General features: G+C 44.4%; 1 protein-coding gene across 2 annotated transcripts in view; it reads right to left on the bottom strand.

The window, feature by feature from the left end:
* Window positions 1-6756: 6756 nt before the first annotated feature.
* The window catches only part of LMBR1 (limb development membrane protein 1), a 135170-nt gene continuing 118565 nt past the window's right edge, over window positions 6757-23361 (bottom strand). For both annotated transcript variants that reach the window (XM_010829257.1, XM_010829258.1), the window contains 2 exons: window positions 13262-13423; window positions 6757-9796 (listed from right to left, as the gene is read on the bottom strand). In XM_010829257.1, the coding sequence (XP_010827559.1) occupies window positions 9711-9796; window positions 13262-13423 (248 nt within the window). In that variant the 3' untranslated portion in view covers window positions 6757-9710. The remainder of the gene's footprint in view (window positions 9797-13261; window positions 13424-23361) is intronic.

The raw sequence follows: 23361 nt of genomic DNA, 5'->3' as shown, positions 1-23361 counted from the left end.
TCCAGCGGATGTTGGCAATTTGATCTCTCGTTCCTCTGCCTTTTCTAAAACCAGCTTGAACATCAGGAAGTTCACAGTTCACATATTGCTGAAGCCTGGCTTGGGGAGTTTTGAGCATGACTTTACTAGCATGTGAGATGAGTGCAATTGTGCAGTAGTTTGAGCATTCTTTGGCATTGCCTTCCTTTGGGATTGGAATGAAAGCTGACCTTTCACTTATACTCCGGTGGTTTACAGTAAGCCCTTGCTGTTTATACTCTACCTACAGTAGTACTTGTCTGTTAAGCGCACCCTTCCCTTTTGGTAACCACAAGTTTCCTTTCTGTGCCTGAACGCATTTGTTTTGTAAATAAGTCAACAAGCACTACTCTTTGGCGCCCGCGTGTAAGTGGTACCGTATCCGTCTCTCTCGGACTCACTTCGCTTAGTCCGGTCATCTCTAGGTCCGTCCATGATGCTGCAAAGGGCATTATTTCAGTTTTCATGGTTGAGTAATATTCCACTGGGGCTTCTCTGGTGGCTCAGATGATAAAGAATCTACCTGCAGTGCAGGAGATCTGGGTTTGATCCCTGGATTGGGAAGATCTCCTGGAGGAGGGCATGGTAACCCACTTCAGTATTCTTGCCTGGAGAATTCCAGGACAGAGGAGCCTGGCGGGGGGCTACAGTCCATGGGGTCAGAGAGTTGGACACAACTGACAATCACTTTACTTCGGTACTCCACTGTGTGTGTGCACCGTCTTCTTCATCCACTCCTCTGCAGATGGACATTTAGGCTGTTTCCATGTCTTGACTGTTGTAAACAGCACTGCCATGAATACTGGGGTGCATGCAACTTTTCCAACTAGAGTTTTCTCCAGCTATATGCCCAGGAGTGGGGTTGTTGGGTCATATGGTAGCTCCAGCCTTTGTGGTTTTTTTAAGGAACCTCCACACTGTTCATAGTGGCTGCACCAACTTACATTCCCACCAACAGTGTAGGAGGGTTTGCTTTTCTCCACACTGAACGGGGTGACTTTTGTAGACTCCCCAAGGATCGCCAGGGGCACCAACCCTGTGATTAGGGGCTGAACTGTCAGCCCCACCCTCGTGACCTCTGGGGAGGGGAGAGGGGCTGAGCTTATCACCAGCAGCCAATCATTTAATCCAGCACGCCCTCGTGACCTCTGGGGAGGGGAGAGGGGCTGAGCTTATCACCAGCAGCCAATCATTTAATCCAGCACGCCCTCGTGACCTCTGGGGAGGGGAGAGGGGCTGAGCTTATCACCAGCAGCCAATCATTTAATCCAGCACGCCCTCGTGACCTCTGGGGAGGGGAGAGGGGCTGAGCTTATCACCAGCAGCCAATCATTTAATCCAGCACGCCCTCGTGACCTCTGGGGAGGGGAGAGGGGCTGAGCTTATCACCAGCAGCCAATCATTTAATCCAGCACGCCCTCGTGACCTCTGGGGAGGGGAGAGGGGCTGAGCTTATCACCAGCAGCCAATCATTTAATCCAGCACGCCTGTAGGGCAGAGCCTCCTCCACACAAACTGCCACCTGAAGGCATTCCGAGACTTTCCTGCCATGTGGAGGCTCTGGGAGGGTGGGGCACCCGGGGAGGGTCGGGAAGTTGAGCGCCCCCTCCCCAAACCTGGCCTGGGGGTCTCTCCCAGCTGGCTGGTCCTGACCCTGCTCCTTTATGGGAGGCAGGTCATCTAGTGAATGAACTGCTGCCCAGCGTCCTGCGAGCAGCTCTGGAAGGGGCTGGACTGGATGAGGGAGTCCTGTGCTCTGCTGTGGAGTGGGCTGGGCAGAGCATGACGGCCTCTGGGCTCGGGATGTGTGTCTGAAGCAGGGGTGAGCAGTCAGGCTTACTGAGACTGAGCCCCTCATGTGTGGGGTTGCACTAAACTGAATCTGCAGGACACCCAAGCAGTGATCCACAGAGGACTGGAGAAATGCCTGGTGAGGGAAAAAACCCACACTGGTGGCCACAGATGAAATAGAGAACAGAGACAGAGATTTTCATTACCAACTCCTAGAGCAGTGCACTAAGGCACGCAGAAAGCCGTTGGTTAGATTCTATGGCAGCTAGAAACCGGAAATAAGCCAGACACCACCCATATGCAGCTGACTACAACATGGTCCCCACACAGCAAGAGGGCTATACAGACATCCCATGGACTGATATTAACCTACACGTTGGTAGGAAAAGAAGTTCATGAGCAAAGGCTGTTCCATACACACATGAAAATCCCGTGGGGCATGTGGTGTGTCACAGAGCACCCACGTGGGATTACTGCGGCAGGCACACTTTCCGCAAGGTGAGAGCGCGATTCGGCAGACCAGCGGGAGCGTTTCAGCCACCCGACGTCATCGCCGTTTCTTTTACCAGCCGTACTGCGCGGCTGGCGGCACTGAAGTTCCCCAACCAGGGGCTGAACCCGGGCAGCCAAAGTGCACGTCCTACCACTGGACGCCAGGGAGCCCCGCACCGCCTTTTGTACACCAAGATGTGACGTCTATCAAGGACAAAGCCTCGTAAGAAAACTGTTAATTAATTTAACACAGCTCAACTTTCAGATTTAACCAGAACATAACGAGGATGTACAGACTCAAAAATGTTCTCTTGTTTAAAGTTTTCAACATAGCCTGCATTGTTCCAAAATCCTCATCACAATTTTAAGACACTAAGCCTTTAAGCAACCCCAGTAGCTGAGTCATTTCTGTAAGGATCAGCGAGGACGCATTTAGAAAAGCCAGGTGGACCAGATAAACGCAGAGCGGTTTTCACGGGCTGGTCTCAGCTCTTCCTACAGTGACCACGGCTAACAATTTAAGGCTCCCCTTAGTTCCTTATTGGAGAAGGCAATGGCACCCCACTCCAGTATTCTTGCCTGGAAAATCCCATGGACAGAGAGAGGAGCCTGGTAGGCTATAGTCCATGGGGTCGCTAGAAGTCGGACACGACTGATCGACTTCACTTTCACTTTTCATTTTCATGCATTGGAGGAGGAAATGGCAACCCACTCCAGTGTTCTTGCCTGAAGAATCCCAGGGACAGGGGAGCCTGGTGGGCTGCCATCTATGGGGTCGCACAGAGTCAGACACGACTGAAGCAACTTAGCAGTAGCAGAACATAACAGACGGAGAAGGCAATGGCATTCCACTCCAGTACTCTTGCCTGGAAAATCCCATGGATGGAGGAGCCTGGTAGGCTGCAGTCCTTGGGGTCACTAAGAGTCGGGCATGACTGAACGACTTCACTTTCCCCTTTCCCTTAGTTCCTTATGGGCTCTGCTACAACTAACTGTGACATCATCTTACAAATGTCAAGCCATCATGACAGAACATTTAATTATTAAGAATAACAGCCAATACTTAAAGAGCATCTGATGTTTTGGGCCCTGCGCTACGACAGTGGCCTGGCGGCCCCACTCAGAGCCCTGGGCACAAGGCACACGTGTGCAGGTGAGAAGCTACCTGGGTTCCACTACACGGCTCGTAGGTGGGGTGCCCACTTTCTGACTGGCACAGGTAATGGCTACCGTTGCCTAACCCTTTTCACAAGCGTGGGTCCTGCCCGTCTCACGCATGGGGAAGGAGTGTGGAATCGTGAGGAAACCGCAGCTCTACTCAGCTCACAGTGGGGCTCAGAGCCCAGGTGCTTGCCCAGCACCAGCGGCTCTGCCGAAACTTCCCCAAAGGTGGAGCTCGCTGGGCCGCGGGAAACCCGCAGGGCTGAGAGCTGGAACGGGCACAGCAGAACCAGCATCTTTAAGAAATTTTCCCAAACTGTTTTTTCCCTTCCAAGGTGATCAAGCTGCATTCTTAAAGCCCCGATGTCTCACTCGTGGTTCCCTATCTGGTTCACTGTCCTCACTAAGCACCATAAAGTGAAGTGAAGTGAACTCGCTCAGTCGTGTCCGACTCTTTCTAACCTCATGGACTGTAGCCCACCAGGTCCTCTGTCCATGGGATTCTCCAGGCAAGAATACTGGAGTGGGTTGCCATTTCCTTCTCCAGGGGATCTTCCTAACCCAGGGATCAAACCCGGGTCTCCCACATGGCAGGCAGATGCTTTATCCTCTGAGCCACCAGGGAACTCAGGCACCATAAAAACAGGTAACAATTTTAAACAAGTCCCTTTGTTTGTCTCAGAGGCTCTGATATTACAAGGCTCTGTCAACTAGTACAGGGGCTCCCCTATGAAGACAGGTGTCTTCCATCAGCTATAATTGATAAGTAAAGGCTATCTGGGAAGCAAGGTTTACAAAGTGGTGACGGGTGAAGACTCAGGAGCCAGCTGGCCCGGGGTTCAGACCCTATGTTCTGTGGGTCCTGGGTGGGTTACCCAGCTTCTCTGTGCTCCGTGGGTCCCGGGTGGGTTACGCAGCCTCTCTGTGCTTTAGCTTCCTCATCAGCAAAGCGGGAATACTAACAGTGCCTCCTCCCCAGGACTGTCGTAAGGATTAAATGAGCTGTTGTTGTTCAGCTGCTCAGTCGAATCCGACTCTTTGCAACTCCATGACTGTAGGCTTCCCTGTCCTTCACCATCTCCTGGAGTTTTCTCAAATTCACATCCACTGACTCGGTGATGCCGTCCAGCCATCTCATCCTCTGCCGCCCCTTCTCCGCCCACCCTCAATCTTTCCCAGCATCAGCGTCTTTTCCAAGAGTAAGCTGTTTGTATTAGGTGGCCAAATATTTTAAAAAACACACCTATAAAATGCTTAGAACAATACTTGCCAAAGGGAAGCACTACTTAAGTGCCTACTGCTATTACTGCTGTTGTTATTACCAATTTAAAGCAGTAAATCTCTCTGCAAGTTATGTACGTTAAACTGGTCTCATCTTAAAATGACATCTTAGATACCTACTTATGCTATCTGAGTAATCTAGACAGAACCAAGTCGGCTTGAGTTTCTGAGGCCATGCCACACTCCTGCACCTGAGACAAGAAGGCAGACAGTGTTCGAACGCTTAACTCGACACCCCGGTGTTGGGAAATTCCGAACCGCCCAACTGGAGTCACTGGGAAGGCAGAACCCTTGGAGCAGGCAGAGGGGAGGTGGCAGCGATACGGACCTGTGCTCACAGCCAGTGCTACACCTCGCTGGCGTGTCCCCAGGCCACGTCCTTACCTCCCTGTGCTTGGGCCCCTGAGCTCTGGAGCCGAGACGAGCATCTCCCCAGCTCCCAGGGCTGCTGACAGCAAGGACTCTGATCCGCCTCCTGACTTCACCCCCTGACTTCGAGTCCTGATGAGATGCCACGGTGAGGACTAAAAAGAGCAAAGAAGTGGGTGGCTGCTAAGAAGCAGAGACAGAAGGGAGAGTGCAGGTGCGGCCAGGGAGGGCCAGGCCCGGCTCTGGCGGCTACCCCGTCACCTCACCCTCACGCCCACTGCTGAGCCGACACAGGGAGACTGCAGGCCTCAGGAGGCCGAGAGTCAGCACGCTGGCTCCAGGGGCACCCTGCTCCTGATGCTCGGTGTCCCAGTCTGCAGGCAGGCCGTTCTTTTAAAACAACAGCTTTTCAAAGGAACAGCCATCGCAGCAGTCTCGTAGTAGAATACTGTACTTGTAGGAGCCGATACAGCTCTCTTCCTCAGACCCACAGCGACGTGTGGGTGCAGCTGCCCGCATCCAGATGCCGAGGCCCTTTGCTGTCTCTGGCCCTCAGAGAAGAGCACAGCAGCTGTGTCTGCCCGGCTCCCGTGACCCTGCTTGTGAGAAGCGGGCTTCTTCACACGCCAGGAAGAGCACACACCAAAGTCACACCCATAGCGACTGGGCTGTCTGAAGTGCCTACCTGATTACACCTGAACTTGAAAAAAACTTTCCTAATTGAATTACAAAGAATTGGAAGTTAAGTAACTTCTCTTGAAAATGAGCTCCCAGCACTACTCCTTCAACACATATGGATCACTTAGTTTTGAAAATTTGTAATCCAACTTTATAATCCAAACTTTATAATCCACTTAGTTTTGAAACTTGTTTTAGAGTCAGCAATTTCTACTGACTTTATTAATTACATTCTTTGCAGTGCAACAAATAATTTTCACACTCAATCTTTTTGCTTCAGTGGTATCTGCAATAATGGATTTTACCTGAACAATATTCAAAAGCCAAAACAATTCTTTGTATTCATCATTCTTTCAGCCAGGAAATGACTTAGTGGTTTCTATCTAATTAAAAATATATATATACAAAAAAAAAAACAACCCAAAACAAAACAGGACAGAAAATGGCAGCAAGCATCACACACAGTAAAAGCAGGTACTGTTTTCTTAGATTTTTGTTTGTATGCATAGAAGTGTGTGTGTTACACTGTAAACTGGATTTCTTACTGTGGTCAGAAGTCTGAAAGTCACTGCCGGAGAGGCTTCTGTCAGTGAATGAACCAGATGCTAAGGGCATGTGCCTTCCAAAGACTCTGGATTAAGCTGCCCAGACCACAGTCAGGTATGTGGCTCAGTCCTTCAGTGGAAAAAATTAGAGAAATCGTATCTAAGTAAGTCAAATATATAACATAACATACATGATTTCAATCATTTTAGGTCGCAAGAAATTGACCTACCAAAAACTCCCCAACAAAAAGGGCAGAAAACATGCACTTCTTCCTCAACTTACCATTCCACCAGAGTAACTACTGCCCTTCGTAAGACTGAAATGAACGTAACCTGCACCCTTAAGTTTTAGCCATGAGGGTATTTAAGATAAAAAAACAAAAACACAAATATTTGAGTACTTGTAAACCAAAATATGAAATCACTTTTTGTAAAACTTTAATTTCTGAGAAAGTCACACTAAAAGTAATCTCATAGAAACAAACAAGACTGATAATTTGTAAACAAAACACTCTGTAAACAAAAATCATTTGCCAGTGCATCCAAACACTATTTTCAAAGTAACACCATACCAGTTTTTAAAAGTGTAAATAGTCAGTACCGCATACATCCTCATCGCAAGCACTGCCTTTATACACTAAATACACTGAACTGTGCTAACAACACAGAGAGCCACAGAGGAGCACGACGTAAGCCTGTGCTGTAAGCAAACACGGTGACCACTGAGGCCACAGGGGTCACCTGTGCCCCCAGCAGAGCCAGGCAGAAGCCACTGCCCCAGGTCAGGTGTGACAACCACCAGTGAGGTTTCGTTCTCATCTGCTGCCCGCCCCTCAGCGTGGCACAGAAGGTGCTAACGTGTGTGCACACAGAGTCTTCACATCAAGTCTCACATTTACAGCAGGTTCGTTTTCATAGAGAATGTACCTAATGCTAAATAAATTTTAAACCTAAGAAATACCTTGGAAAATCAGTGAAAATCATTACAAATGTTGTATGTGTAAAATGTGTAACCAACACATTTAAATACCACAGAACCAATACATTGGTTCCCAGAAGTGAGAAAACGTGAGAGGAGCCTTATTAAATCCGTCACTGACGTACCCCGCCCGCTCAGGAGCAGGGCAGCCGGGCGTCTGACTGCAGCGCGGGGCCCTCCGGCCCGAGGCCTCCTGGGCGCCGCCCCCCGCCCAACGGCACTCCTGGCTGTGGGCCCAGCTCCACGTGCTGCCCCCCATCAACCCCAGCACAGGGCCACGCACCAGCCTCCAGCATGTGTCGGAGAGAAGCGCCTGAGATTAGAATGAGCGTTTCACTCAGGAACGGGACTGTGGATGTGACCGGGAATATACGGGGTATCTGTAGTCTCAAGTGGTTGTCATTACGTGCAGACCGAGGACGTAACAACCTGTATTTGTTCACACAGAACACAGCCGAGGCCCAAGGTTTAAAACCATACCTCTATTCCACACAGCAGTGAAGAAGCACCCAATGAGAGCTTGAAAAATCCATTTTACATTTCACTCCGTACTGATCCAAACCTGGCTTACATCCTCTGATGGAAAGAAACTTTAAGATGAGCAAAGAGTTGATACAGACGTTGAAAAGTTTAATACTTTACTCAAAAATTTTCAGACATCTTACAAATACCCAGAAGCTCTTCTGGATGTGTGCCCTGAAAGTGGTGTAAGTTAAAAGTGATATTCTTTTATTTAAAGGAACTTTTTTCTCTTCTCCCCTTGACCTGGTCTGCTCAAAGCAAGCAAGTTTCAGTAAAAATCAAAACCTCCAACTAATGCTTAAATAGGTATAATTACCAGTAAAATTGAAGAAAGCCATTTTTTATAAATTTTTCTCAGTACGTGGATCTTACGCTGAGAAATTCACCCACACTAGACTGCTTGTATGTACTGAGGGTCATTTAGAATCACAAAATGTTCTTTTGTTTTAAAACTAAGCTGCATTTTAACAAGAGAAACTCAGAAGGAAATGCAGAGATGTAAATAAAGAAGTCTACACATGGAGCTGAGTTACTTTTCTTATAATTTTGGTTCTTAGTGGAAATTTTTTGTCAAATATATACAGCCTATTTTTCATAAATTTCTCTCCCCAGAACCTTTAAATTCAACAATCTGAGAAAACTATTCTTTTACTTGTGTCTGAACACAGACACTCTACGGCCACACACACAGTGCATGTGGGCACACGCACTTTAGGCCTCATGGTATGAACTGCGTGTGAGGGGCCCGCCTCCTGCTTCTGATGCACAGTTTCTGGTGCTCTAACCTAGCGAAGGTGACACAGAGTTACCACGGTATAGTTTTTACTCAGTGGACTTGAGGTCAAAAACCTGTCCCCACAATTATTTACAGTTTAATAACTGAATGAGCGTGAGGTCACGATGCACTGCAGAACAGTCCTGACACCACGAACGCTGGCTGACGCTGTGTGTTCTGGCTTTAAATGATCACCTTTGTAAGTCTGAGGCTTAACTTGGCATGTGCAGAAGTGACCGAAGGCGAAAGAAGGGCTTTCTACCACAGAGGATTTACGGTTCCATAATGGACACAGGATTACAGGGAATTACGGGATTCCTGAAAAAAATGTTTAAAAAAAAAACTGAGTGTACATATAGCCTATAAGGCAAAATCTAAGTTACAAGTGTATTCAACACTGGCAACTATGTTTTGAGAGGTAATATTGAATTATTTACACATAAACTGTCAGAAAATATGACGACGCAACATATCCTGCTATAGCTTATCACACTGGACAGCAGACGGATTCCTGTGCATTCTACCAAGGCTCAGGTTTAGAAGAGTTGTGTATTTTTCCCTTAACTCAAATTCCAGTCAATATTTGGTAACTTAAGTCAGAACTATGCTTTTGTTTTTTTCTTGAAGGAAGTAGAAAATGTCATTTGCAACCATTACAGTTTCAATGCAGCCACTGCAATAACACCTATAAACTTCCATTTTTTTGCAGAAACTGCCCATCTGAGGACTAAGGAAGGATGCCTTTCATGTAGGTGTCTACACTTTGAATGGACTATATAATGAGATTTACATGAATCCTTAGAAAGCCCTAAAGTTGCCTTTTCTCACATCCTCATGGCTGCATAGCTGATGCAAGCAAGCATGTCCCCCAGAAGACGTGCTGCCTGGAGGAGCCTGCGCTTGGCTGGAAACTATAAGGTCCACCCAAAGGCAAACAAAGAGGAGGCGACCTGCGACAGCCAAGCCCTCAAATTATGAAGACGGGGACACGGGCAGGCACAGGCCCGACACATGGACCGTGGTCAGTGGGATGGCCTGGCTGGCGGGAATGTCACAAGTGTGGGGTGCTCGCTCTCGACTGCAGAGTGGCGCTGGGGCCTCACAGTGCTTTCTGATGCCCGTTTGCAGAAGGCTTTGCTGTGTCTGAATCCCTTGGCGTATCTGATAAGTGCAGTTTATGAAGCCCTGCAGAAAAACGAAGAAAATGTAAGAACTAATGCACTGCTGAGAGGCTGGGCAGAACATGAGGTGCTCCTGAGGAGACTGCCGCGTGGCACACTCCCTGCAGCAAGAAAGGGCTCCGTGCCCCACCGGCAGCGCCCAGGGCCTCCACTGAAGACAGGTGCCTGGCGGGAAGCCAAGCCTCCCCTCGTGCAGGAGCTGTCCCCTCACCCAGCCTCCCACAGGGCAGGCTCAGCTTCCTCCGCTGAGGGCAGAGCCCCTGCCCTCCACACAGCCCCCGCCACGCCCTCCACCTCGGTCCCAGGAGCAACTTCTAATGAACCTGCACCTGCAAGCTTATCCCCATCCTCAAGTGCCCTTCTTAGGGAATAACCTGAAACAAAGATGATCCCATTTTTGTTTTAAAATACACTCATACATACACACTCACAGGAAAATGCAGGGGAACACACACTAAGACATTAAGCATGTAAGGAAAAAGAAAAGCAACAGAGAGCGTTACCAAGAAGAAGGAAAGGACCAAGAGCAGCCTGAACACAGAGTCGACGCGCATCCTGCCTCGGGAGCTGCGCCCCTGCCCTCTACCACACAGCGAGGGCTCACCAGGGCACTGACACACTGGGCAGCACTGTGCCTGTGTGGGCACAAAAGCTGGTAGGAAGTTTCAAGTATTTAACTGGCACTAAAGCTCTGAGCACTTTAACAAAACGAAGCATAAAGATATTCAAGAACACATAAGCAGCACACCCGTGGAAAAGATTTCCAGGGAATGACTTTTATGAGGCTCAGATATTTGTAAAAATATACTTGGATGATTTTTCCCCCTAAAATTTCAGGTAGTTTTCTAGCTAACTTGATATACAATTTTATACCCCTCACAAGCCAACACAACATTCCAAATTTTAAAATTTCTATCACCTGCATATCTTCATGGAAAAAAAGTGAAATTGAGCCTGTCTATGATGGATGACTGGGAAGGAAAAAATAAGTCAGTCAAACACACACACACAGTTCCGGTTTCAGGAGTGGCTGAGCCGCTGAGTGACGAAAGGCGCCTACAGCTCCAGCTGGACACAGACACGGGGCAGTGTGCTAACACAGGCTGGCGGCAGGCAGGGCGCACGGCCTCCAGGTGGTCAGCCCTCGGGGAGACTCAGCCCCTTCAGGGGCCATTATTCTGATGAGCTACTTCTCAAACCTGGGTGGGGCACAGGTTATCTATTTGGAAAAACTACAGTGTCTCTCTACTGTAGAAATCATCACCGGTTCCACCATCACGGCAGCTGAATTCCCAGTGGCTGCCCTGTGCCAGAGGCTCTATGAGAAAGACTGTGATTCTCAACCCACAGCAGGAGAGGGAAAAAGCCCTCCCGCGCCACCCCCAACACACAAAAGAAGAAAAAGAAAGGAGATGGTTAAGTTTTATATTTTCTGATCAAATTATATGATCCTCAGTGAAATCATATTAAGATTTCAGATCATTCACACATTATATACACTTAATGAGGATCTTTTTCTAGGTATCAAGTATTGCCTCCTTAGAGAGTTCCAAAGAGTAACAGAAAACCTTAGGAAAACTATGTTTATTAGATGTTCTACATAGCTCTTGATAACACCACTGCCTCTTATGGTCAAAGAGCCAATACAACATACACAAGCTTTACCTTAGGGTAAATTATATCTTACTACTTTATTTATTTATTTTTATTTGTCTGTGCCAGGTCTTAGCTGGGGCATGTGGGATCTAGTTCTCTGCCCAGGGATTGAACCCAGGCCTCCTGCATTGGGAGCCCCTGGACCACCAGGGAAGTCCCCTATCTTACTATTGTAATAAAGACTTCTTTAGCAAGATGATATCCAAAACACCCGACTCAAATGCTAAATTTACTGCAATTTGATGGCACCCCACTCCAGTACTCTTGCCTGGAAAATCCCATGGACGGAGGAGCCTGGTACGCTGCAGTCCATGGGGTCACGAAGAGTCGGACACGACTAAGCGACTTCACTTTCACTTTTCACTTCATGCATTGGAGAAGGAAATGGCAACCCACTCCAGTGTTCTTGCCTGGAGAGTCCCAGGGACCGCAGAGCCTGGTGGGCTGCTGTCTCTGGGGTCACACAGAGTCGGACACGACTGAAGCGACTTAGCAGCAGCATTTACCACCATCTCATTTTAGTGAATGATAAGTAGGAATTTATCTGAGATTATGGGTAACTAATATTGCTGATGCTACAACAAGCTAAATATGAAAATATAACTCTAAACATCTGGCTAAGAGGACTGTTTGATTCCCACTTTATCTTTAGATTTTAATCTGACCAGCATTATGGAACCTGGGCATTAAAATTCCCAAAGTGTCTGGGGCTTCAGCTGAAATGAGATGTAACTCTTCCTTTTCTGCCCAGTATTTCATCAGCCACTGTCTCCTAGGATAAATTCACAGTAAAACAGACATGAGTAGACAATCTGAAGTCCTTTTTTCTTCCCAGTGGCCATCCTTTCAAGCATCAGGACTGGAAAGCTTGGTGGTGTGTAAAGCTTTCTGTGGTCTGCCTGGCAGACATCCCTGTACGTGCGAACAGGACCTTCAGGCACCACCGTTATACTGTGCTCTGCAACAGCTCAGAGCCACGGAGGCACGTGGACTATGAGCATTCACATGGTGTCAATCAGGTAAATGAGCTAACGTCAGGACTTTCTAACCATGAATCACTACCTTTCCCCTCTTTTATAGAATTACACACCCTAAACCCAAGAAGGTTTAAAAGCAAGACAGTTTATATTGTCTTGGTATTCCCAAAATACAAAGCCTGAAATATGCTTATCACTAATGTTGAATTAAGCATGAAAAATACGGTCATGGGTGACATCTATACCTTTTATAGCTTAGCCAAATCTATGAGTTTTTAATACTGTCTCAATGCATATGACTCATGGAATACATAATAAATGCCCTCTCTCTTATTAATGCCAAACACTAATATTTTTATTCCAAATTATTATCTGACTTATGAAGAGAACTGTAATTGTGGGTCAGCCTGAAACTTACAAAATCCAATTCTCAAAAAAAATCTTAAACTAAAAAATAGTAAGAGGCATCATTACCAGAATATAAGCCTTGCACCTCACAGTTCATCACAACTGCTCTCATCATCATAATAAAAGAGCTACTGCTTGCTGAGCTCTCATGGGTGTCAGGACTTCCCTTAGGCCCTGACAAGAACTATTTTAGTTAATATTCACAACAGTTCTGAAGATGATATTATCACTGTTTTATAGATGAGAAAGATGAGGCTTAATGGAGTAATCTTATACAAGAACATAACCAATAAGCAGTGGGTTCAGGAATGTGGCCTCGAAGGATTCACACGTCTGGAAAATGAATAGGTAAAGACTTAAAATTAGCTGAAAACCTAAAATTATTAAAGTGGAAAGAGAGAAAAAGTACCCATAAACCTCAGGATTACCTAGGGCCTTGAAAAGCTCTTCTCGCACAGCAGAGGTGAATTTTCTGACCAGACACAGCGTGGTCACGATAGCAAAGAGCAGATTGTAGGATAGCACAATATAGAAATTTCCCAGCCAGTTAAACCTTCCAAAGTCTCCAAGCAGGTCAAATCTAGTGATTCCTGTTAAAACAAATAAAATAGCCCTTAATGAATTAGGTACAATCTATTTATATAAATATATATCTACCAAGATAAAGTACAAATCAGACCAAATTCCATGGCCTTCCTCATTTCTGTTGGTGGGAATCCTCGGTTACCACAGACAGTCATGGTCCTGCGGCCAACCGCAGTCAGCCTAAGCAACTGTCCACGTGTCAGTCTCTGGCAGCGGTGAGCAGCGAAGCTGAAACGGGTCACCCGCTCAGCACTCTCCTGCATCCACAAGAAACCCGCTGTGCTGCTCCTGTGTGGAGAGTGGGTGCAGCCACCCCCCAAAACAGGAAATGAGGCTGTGATGGGAGAGACACTGACAAACTCTCTCCCGCCCCAACGCTTGTCCCACCTCCCTACAGGGCCCTGCTCACATGCCAGCTCCTCCAAGAGGCCACCTGTCTCCTCTACCCTCAACAGCTGACCTGCCGAGGCCCTCCACCCTGACAATGTTTCTTCAAGGCACACACTATCTGAAATGCTTCTTTTCCTTTGTGGTTTATTTACTGCCTACTTCCTGCGGAATTATAAGAAGAGAGACTCTGTTGTTTTTAGCCCTATGATCCCAGAACCCAGAGCAATGCCTTGCACATACTTAAAACTTACTACTTAACAAATAAACAATAGAGTGGTTCCTCTCCAGGGGGAAGAAAACACACATCACATATGTGAACTGGAGGCTACAGTCCTGTGGGATGAGTGGCCAAGGCTGAGATGCAGTGTGAGTGCTGTGTGAGTGCAGTGTGAGTGCTGTGTGAGATGCAGTGTGAGTGCAGTGTGAGTGCTGTGTGAGATGCAGTGTGAGTGCAGTGTGAGTGCAGTGTGAGATGCAGTGTGAGTGCTGTGTGAGTGCTGTGTGAGATGCAGTGTGAGATGCAGTGTGAGTGCAGTGTGAGATGCAGTGTGAGTGCTGTGTGAGTGCTGTGTGAGTGCTGTGTGAGATGCAGTGTGAGTGCTGTGTGAGATGCAGTGTGAGTGCTGTGTGAGATGCAGTGTGAGCGCAGTGTGAGTGCTGTGTGAGCGCAGTGTGAGTGCAGTGTGAGTGCAGTGTGAGTGCTGTGTGAGATGCAGTGTGAGTGCAGTGTGAGCGCAGTGTGAGTGCTGTGTGAGTGCAGTGTGAGTGCAGTGTGAGTGCTGTGTGAGTGCAGTGTGAGTGCTGTGTGAGTGCAGTGTGAGTGCAGTGTGAGTGCTGTGTGAGATGCAGTGTGAGTGCAGTGTGAGTGCTGTGTGAGATGCAGTGTGAGTGCAGTGTGAGTGCAGTGTGAGTGCAGTGTGAGTGCTGTGTGAGATGCAGTGTGAGTGCAGTGTGAGTGCAGTGTGAGATGCAGTGTGAGTGCTGTGTGAGTGCTGTGGGAGTGCAGTGTGAGTGCTGTGTGAGTGCTGTGTGAGCGCAGTGTGAGTGCAGTGTGAGTGCAGTGTGAGTGCTGTGTGAGATGCAGTGTGAGTGCAGTGTGAGTGCAGTGTGAGATGCAGTGTGAGTGCTGTGTGAGATGCAGTGTGAGATGCAGTGTGAGATGCAGTGTGAGATGCAGTGTGAGTGCTGTGTGAGATGCAGTGTGAGATGCTGTGTGAGTGCTGTGTGAGTGCAGTGTGAGTGCAGTGTGAGTGCTGTGTGAGTGCAGTGTGAGTGCAGTGTGAGTGCTGTGTGAGTGCTGTGTGAGTGCTGTGTGAGATGCAGTGTGAGTGCAGTGTGAGTGCAGTGTGAGTGCAGTGTGAGTGCAGTGTGAGTGCTGTGTGAGTGCTGTGTGCGCTAGAAACGCACTGCAGTTGTGCTCTATATGCATCACCACTTAAATCCACCTGGAACGTGTAAAAAACAAGTCTTGTTTTTTTAAAATCTGAATAGTCATTGTATTCAACAAGTACATGCCCTCGGCTCAATACTTCTTGGAAAGAGTCTGCATATGGAAGGATTTTTCTGACTACTGACAGGTAAATAAATAAAGTAAAACCGCATTCAAATGGTCAGTCAAGTGAGAGGTGACGGGACTACTGATGTTCTTTAAGGAAGAAGCTGGAGAGCTCACCATGGCCATATCAAGTTTAACCACTAAGGCCCTGTATATCCAAAATCACGCACCTCTCATTTTATGGGTGGCCTACGAATTTCAAGAACAGCTTTGACTAAACTCAACGTCACCTCATCAGCTAACTTTCAAACTTAACTCTCATCCCCACTCAACGCAATCCCATCACCTCTTATCTGGACAGACTCTATGAAAGTAGCTCGTGGAGAGATGACAGAAAAAGAGCAGGTATCAAAAAGCAGGTCTCGTGTAACCACACGTATCCAGGGCCAATGTATCTGAATCTGAGAGACAATAATCTACCAAAGTAGTTTAAGGAAATACAAGATTAACGGAAATGTACAATAACGTGCTTTTTCAAAGAAGGTAGAAGGGACCCGGACCCTAGCAGCACATATAGCGTAGGTCACACCATGAGGTCATGGCACCGACTCGGCGGCAGTTTCTCTGAGTGAAGACTTACTAAGACTTTGTTAAAAGGAACATGTGTCTAATTATATATATTATTTTTCAAATGAAGTACTACTTAATTTAACCTAGGAAGTTAACTGTAAACAAGATGCAGTCCTCCCAAAACACACTTCAGTGGGCTCATGACCCGGGGACCCCAGACAAGCATCTTCGGTCCTTAGAGCCCAAGCCTCCTGAGCATGCGGTGAGGCACGCACGCACGCACACGCACCAATGGCATCAGGAAGCTCTTTTGAAGAGGAGCTGACGAGTCACAGGGTAACCCTGCCCAGATGCTCTATGCAAGTCTGATCTGGTCTCAAAAATTTTTGATCATACACTACCATTAGCAAAAATAAAATTAGAGTATATATACCTATTACATGTGTATTTTATTTGAAAACTATATACATACTACTCACTGACCTATATATTATTTTATACACAAAACAAAGACTTAAAAAACTATAGCAATAAAAATAAATACAAGTTCTGATAGCTTCTCCACAGAGCCCAATGACTTACTTTGTGAATTTATGGGGAAACCAACTCTACTTTGGAAACCTCTGCTACATGCTAACTAGTAATTCAGAGTCACCCAGAACTTGCTGTGTGTCACGCACCCCATGAGAGGGAAGCCAGGGGCAGTAGGTGAGAATTCACACAGTGAGACTGGAAGGTACGTTATGAACAATGGAAAGGTGCTTTCACTAGAACTTCTCAGTGGGCTCACCCTGGTGTCTGGAGAGGCAGGTCAAGACCCAGTGGGAAACATGAGGAGAAGAGCAACCCCTCTTGTTAGAGGCTCTGGCCACAGACACCTCAGGTTGGCCTCAGACAGAAACCCAGAAGCCTGGTGCTACTGTGGACGCACTGAGGCTTCAGACAAAACATCAGAGATTATAGGAGTGAGCTCCGGAAGACTGCTGTTCAGAATTTAACATTTTAGAAATATAATATCAGCTAAGTACTACAAAGCTCTTCAATTCTGAAAATCTTCTAATAGACAAAAAGAAGTCTTAAATAAACACTTTTCTAAAATGTCTAAGAGGATTTTGTCACAGTAATAATTGTAAATTGTACTCATTTCTTTTCCAGCTTATCACTGCGTAAGTTTAACACGTACAGCATGTTTTAACTCATATATACCATGAAATGATTATTAAGATCAGATCAGTGAACATTCATCACCTCAAACAGATACAAAATTTTAAAAGTTTCAAAATTTTTTTCCATGTGATGAAAACTCTTAGGATTCACTCCCTTAACAACTTTCCTATATAACACACAGCAAATAATTGTATTTGTCATGTTGCACATCATGTCCCTACGATTCATCTCATAACTGGACATTTGTACCTGCTGATGACCTTCATCCAATTCCCCCTCCTCTACCTCCTGCCTCTGGTAACCACAAATCCAATCTTTTTTCCTAAGAGTTTGCTTTTGAAGTATAATCAACCTAAAACACTATCCAAGTTCCTATGACGTGACACTGTGATTTGGTATTTCTATACATTTCAGAATGATCACCATCTAGTTTTTGACTATATTCTCCACACTGTACATTTGAGATCCTGTGAATTTTGCAGACCTCATCTCCTGCACCTGTTTTTCTCCCCCACTCACCACCCAGCCCTGGAAACCACCTGTCTGCTCTCTGTGTCTGTGACTCTGATTCTGTTTTGCTGCTCATTTTTGTCTTCTAGAGTTCATATTTGAGTGTGGTCACACAGTATGTCATTCTCTATCTGGCCTGTTTTATCAAGCAGGATGCCCTCGAGGTCTAGCCATGTTGCCACAAATGGCAATATGTGAGTCTTTCATGCCTGAGTCATATTCCTGTGTGTGTGTGTGTGTGTGTGTGTGTGTACGTACCACATCTCTATCCATTCATCTCTTCATGGGTACTGAGGCTGCTTCCGAATCTTGGCTACTGTAAATAACACTGCAATCAACACAGGGGTACATATTTACTAATTAGGGATTTCATTTTCTTCAGAAACCTACCCAGGAGTAAGACTGTTGGATCATATGGTAGCTCTATTTTTAGTTTTTAGGGAGCTTCCATACTGTTCTCCACAATGGCTGCACCAATCAACATTCCCATCAACAGAGCAGGAGGGTTCCTTTCTCTCCACACCCTCTCCAGCATTTATATATAGACTGTTTGATGATGGCCATTCTGGCCAGTGTGAGGTGATGCCTCAGTGTAATTCTGATGTGCATTTCTCTAATAATTAATGATGCTGAGCATCTTTTTATGTGTCTTTTGGCCATCTGTATGTCTTCTTTGCAGAAATGTCTATTTAAATCTGCCCGTTTTTGGACTGGGATGTTTGGTTTCTTGGCATTGATCCTTTGCAATATTTTGGATATTAACTCCTTACTGGATGTATCATTTGCAAATATCTTTTCCATCCAGAGGGCAGCCTTTCATTTTGCTGAGTTCCCTTCACTGTGCAAAAGCCTTTTAGTTTGCTGTGGTCCCATGTGCTTATTTTTGCTTTTGCTCCCCTTGCCTGAGGAAACAGATCTCCCCAAAATACTGCTAAGACCAATATCAGAGAGCATACTGCCTATGCTTTCCTCTAGAAGTTTTATGACTTCAGGTCTAACATTTACATCTCTAACCTGTGTTGCATTTATTTTTGTGCATGATGTGAGAACATGGTTCAGTCTCCTCTACATGTAGCTGCCCAGTTTTTCACAACATCATTTACTGAAGAGAATTTCTTTTCCTCATTGTATATTCTTGCCTCCTCTGTCACAGATTAATTGACCATAGGTGGATGGATTCGTTTCTGGGCTTTCTATTCTGCTCCATGGACACATATGTCTGTTTTTGTGCCGGTACCATGCTGTTTTGATGGATGTAGTATTGTGGTATAGTTTAAAATCAGGGCACACTGACCTCCAGTTTTAATCTTCTTTCTCAAAGCTGTTTTGGTACTTCAGTATCTTTTATATAGTTCCACACGAAGTTTAGAATTATTTGTTCTACTTCGGTGAAAAATGTCATTGGTATTTTGATTGTACTGAATCTGTAGATTATCTTAGGTAGTATGGTCATTTTAACAGTGTTAATTCTTCCAATCCATGAACATTGTATTTCCCTTCATCTGTTTTTGTTGCTTTCAATTTCTTTCATCAATGTCATAGTTTTCTGAGCATGGATCTTTAATCTCCTTATTTAGATATACTCTTAGGTATTTTGCTCTTTTTGATACAATGGTAAATGGGATTCTTTTTTAAATTAATTTTTCTGATAGTTTGTTTTTAGTGTGGAGATATGCAACAGATTTCTGTCTACTGATCTTTATGTATTAATATTACATCCTGGAACTTTATGGAGTTCATTGATAAGCTCTAGTGGTTTTTTGGCAGTGTCTGTAGGATTCTATTAGTATATGTCACCTGAAAACAGTGATAGTTTTACTTTTTCTCTAATTTAGGTTCCTTTTAGTTATTTTTTCTTGTCTCACTGCTGTGACTAGGTTTTCACCTAGTGTGTTGAATAAAAGTGGCAGGAGTGGGCATCCTTATCTTGTTCCTGATCTTTAATGAAGTGCTTTCAACTCTTCAGCACTGAGTTTGATGTCAGTTGTGGGTTTATCATATATTGCCTTTATTATGTCGAGGTATGTTCCCTCTACCCAATTTGTGCAGAGTTTTTATCATAAATGGATGCTGAATTTTGACAAAAGAGTTTTCTGTATCTACTGAGATAAGCAATATGATTTGCATACTTTAAGTTTCTTAATTTGATATATCACACTGATTTGCAGATATTTAACCATCCTTGCTTGCATCCCTGGAATAAATCCCACTTGATCATAGTGTGCGATCCTTTTAATGTACTGTTGAATTCACTTTGCTAAGATTTTGTTGAGGATTTTTGCACACGCTGACTCAAGTGATATTGGACAATAATTTTTTTGTGTGTGGTATCTTTGTCTGATTTTAATACCAGGGATGCCAGGGTGACAGTGTGCCTTCCTAAGCAATTGTTTGGAGTGTTTGAAAAGGATAGGTGTTAACTCTTCTCCAAATGTTTGTTAGAATTCACCTGTGAAGCCGTCTGGTCCTGGACTTGTGTTTGTTGGAGTTTTCATTTCTAATTCTACTTCATTACTAGTAACTACCTATTCATATTTTCTATATCTTCCTGGTTCAGTCTTGGGAGACTGTACACTCCTAGGAATTTGTCCACTTCTTTTAGGTTGTCCATTTTATTGGGGCATACAGTTCTTCTTAGTAATCTCTTATGATCCTTTGTAGTTCTGTGGCGTAGGCTGTAATGTCTTCTTTATAATTTCTGCTATTTGGGCCCTCACATTTTTTCCGTAATCAGTCTGAGTAAAGGTTTATCAATTTTGTTTCTTTTCAAACACCAGCTCTCAATTTCATCGATTTCTATTTTCTTAAGTTTCATTTATCTTTGCTCTGATTTTTCATGACTCTCTCCTTCTACTAATGTTGTGTTTTGTTTGCTCTCCTTTCTCTGTAAGATTCTTTATTTGAAATTCTTCTTGTTTCCTGAGGTAGGCCTGTATCACTATAAATGTCCCTCTTAGAATTGCTTTTCCTGAACCCCACAGATTTTGGCTCACTGTTTTGTCTACAGGTGTTTTAAAATTTCTCCTTTGATTTCATCAGTGACCCATTGGTTGCTTACAAACATGTTGCTTAGCCTCCATATGTTTGTGCTCTGGGAAGTTTTTTGTTTGTTTTTTAATATACTTTTATTTTCTCTGCAAAGGTGATTCAGAGAATTTATCTTTTGGCTACACCACACAGCATGTGGGGTCTCAAGCAGGGATCAAAACCACGCCCCCTGCAGTGGAAGCATAGATTCTTAGCCACTGGACAAATCAGGGAAGCCTCAGGAATTTTTTAAAGATTGTAGCTGCTCTTTAGTTTCAGAGCATTGCTGTTAGAAAAGATGCTTAATATGATTTCAATTTTCATAAATTTACCAAGACTTGTTTTGAGGCTTAGCATGTGATCTATTCTGGAGACTGTTCCTTGGGCACTTGAAAAGAATGTGTATTCTGCTTTTGGATGGAATAGCCTATATAAGTATATATAAATAAATATATACACACACACACACACACACACACATATATATATACAGGAGGGAGGCCTGGCATGCTACAGTTCATGGGGTCGCAAAGAGATGGACACAACTGGGTGACTGAACTATAAAGTCCATTTGGACTAGTGTACTTTTTTATTGATAATACCAACACTTAAGAAAAAACAGCAATACTTAAAAGTTTTAACAACTTATTGACCAGAGATGTATTAATATGTCTTTTGTTACCCAAATATTGATCGAAGTGTTTCACTATTCACTTACATAACAAATAGTCAGCCACAGGCACAAATTTCTGCAAAAATCCCCTGGGTGAATGACATGTTAATAAAGACTTGTACAAATGTAAAACACTTCAAAATCTCTATTTCTGAAAGACATAAAAGGGTACTAAGGCAGCAAATTTTAAAATACTATTAACCATAAGATAATTTTAATTATTTAATGTTATTTAACTGTCCTTGACATGGAACAACAGACTGGTTCAAAACTGGGACAGGAGCACGTCAAAGCTATATATTGTCACCTTGCTTATTTAACTTATATGCAGAGTACATCATGTGAAATGCCAGGGTGGATGAAGCACAAGCTGGAATCAAGACTGCCAGCAGAAATATCAATAACTTCAGATACGCAGATGACACCACCCTTATGGCAGAAAGCGAAGAGGAACTAAAGAGCCTCTTGATGAAGGTGAAAGAGGAGAATGAAAAAGTTGGCTTAACACTCAACATTCAAAAAATGAAGATCATGGCATCTGGTCCCATCACTTCATGGCAAGTAGATGGGGAAACAATGGAAACAGTGACAGACTTTGTTTTCTTGGGCTCCAAAATCACTGCAGATGGTGACTGCAGCCATGAAATTAAAAGATGCTTCCTCACTGGAAGCATATTAGAGCAGAGACATTACTTTGCCAACAAAGATCTGTCTATTAAAGCTATGGTTTTTCTAGCAGTCATGTATGGATGTGAGAGTTGGACTATAAAGAAGGCTGAGCACCAAAGAATTGATGCTTTTGAATTGTGCTGGAGAAGACTCTTGAGAGTACCCTGGACTGCAAGAAGATCAAACCAGTCAATCCTAAAGGAAATCAATCCTAAATATTCATTGGAAGGACTGTCACTGAAGCTGAAGCTCCAATACTTCAGCTACCTGATGTGAAGGGTCGACTCATTGGAAAAGACCCTGTTGCTGGGAAAACTGAGGGCAGGAGAAGAAGGGGACAACAGAGGATCAGATGGTGGGTTAGCATCACCGACTCAATGGGACATGAGTTTGAGCAAGCTCTGGTAGATGGTGAAGGACAGGGAAGCCTGGCATGCTGCAGTCCATGGGGTTACAGAGACAGACACAACTGAGCGACTGAACAACAATAACTACAACTCTCTTAGTCAAACACTGAAAAGTTTATTTCCATTCAGAAGTTCATTTCTTTAAAAGATATACCAGGTAAGAAGCTCAGTTAGTAAGCAGCAGCTAAGCATATGGTAACATTATCTGAATTATCTGTCAATAAAATACTCTTCACAATAAACCACGAAATCAGCTCCCTGCACTAGGATTAAACTGAAAATGTCTTATGCATAGTTCCTTGAATAAAGGTCTTTTCTTTATCATACCTATAAAAGAACTAAGGACAAAACCTCACTTCAAGACAGAGCTGATGACTCCACCTGCAGTATGAGTCAAGGGAATTCACGTCTGTTAGCCCACCTGAGTCAACTGTGCCTTTCACAAGCATATTCATGTTCCTTAACTAGCAAGAAGTCGTGAGAGAATATATAAAGCTTGACACACTAAAAGGACCATTAAAGTAACTTTCTCAATAAATCATGTTTGCTGGCATATCATACAAATGACTGCCATGAATATCCATGGCTTTAATGAAAGACTGCCAAAAAGAGCACATACATTTTGCTATAGAAAGCAAATTTATAAATTGAATGTTCTCTGATAAAATATTGGGATTAACACATTTTCCCCCTCTCTGGATTCCCATAATAGTTAGTATAAATTATTATCTTGACTAGATTTTTAAATTCCCTTCTCTAAAACCAGGCTTTTGATATAAAATTTACCTACACAGTATCAAAAATTAAATGTGACTTAAAGAATATAAAATAATAAAATCCATAATTAATCATGAACATCATTAATTTCAGGACTAATGTAAATAAGCTCACTGTAAATTGTTTTATTTATTCACACACACACAAAAATTCTAAAACTAACAAGAGGTCCCACTTTTTAGGGGTAATGGAAGACAATGTTGTTAAAGGAAAGACTTTAAATCTGACCAGTCTTACTCTGCAAACAAGTTTTCATTA

This window comes from Bison bison, unplaced genomic scaffold (assembly GCF_000754665.1).
Source record: "Bison bison bison isolate TAMUID 2011002044 unplaced genomic scaffold, Bison_UMD1.0 scf7180017864503, whole genome shotgun sequence".
NCBI lineage: Eukaryota > Metazoa > Chordata > Mammalia > Artiodactyla > Bovidae > Bison > Bison bison.
This window is presented reverse-complemented; position numbering and strand designations above follow the sequence as displayed.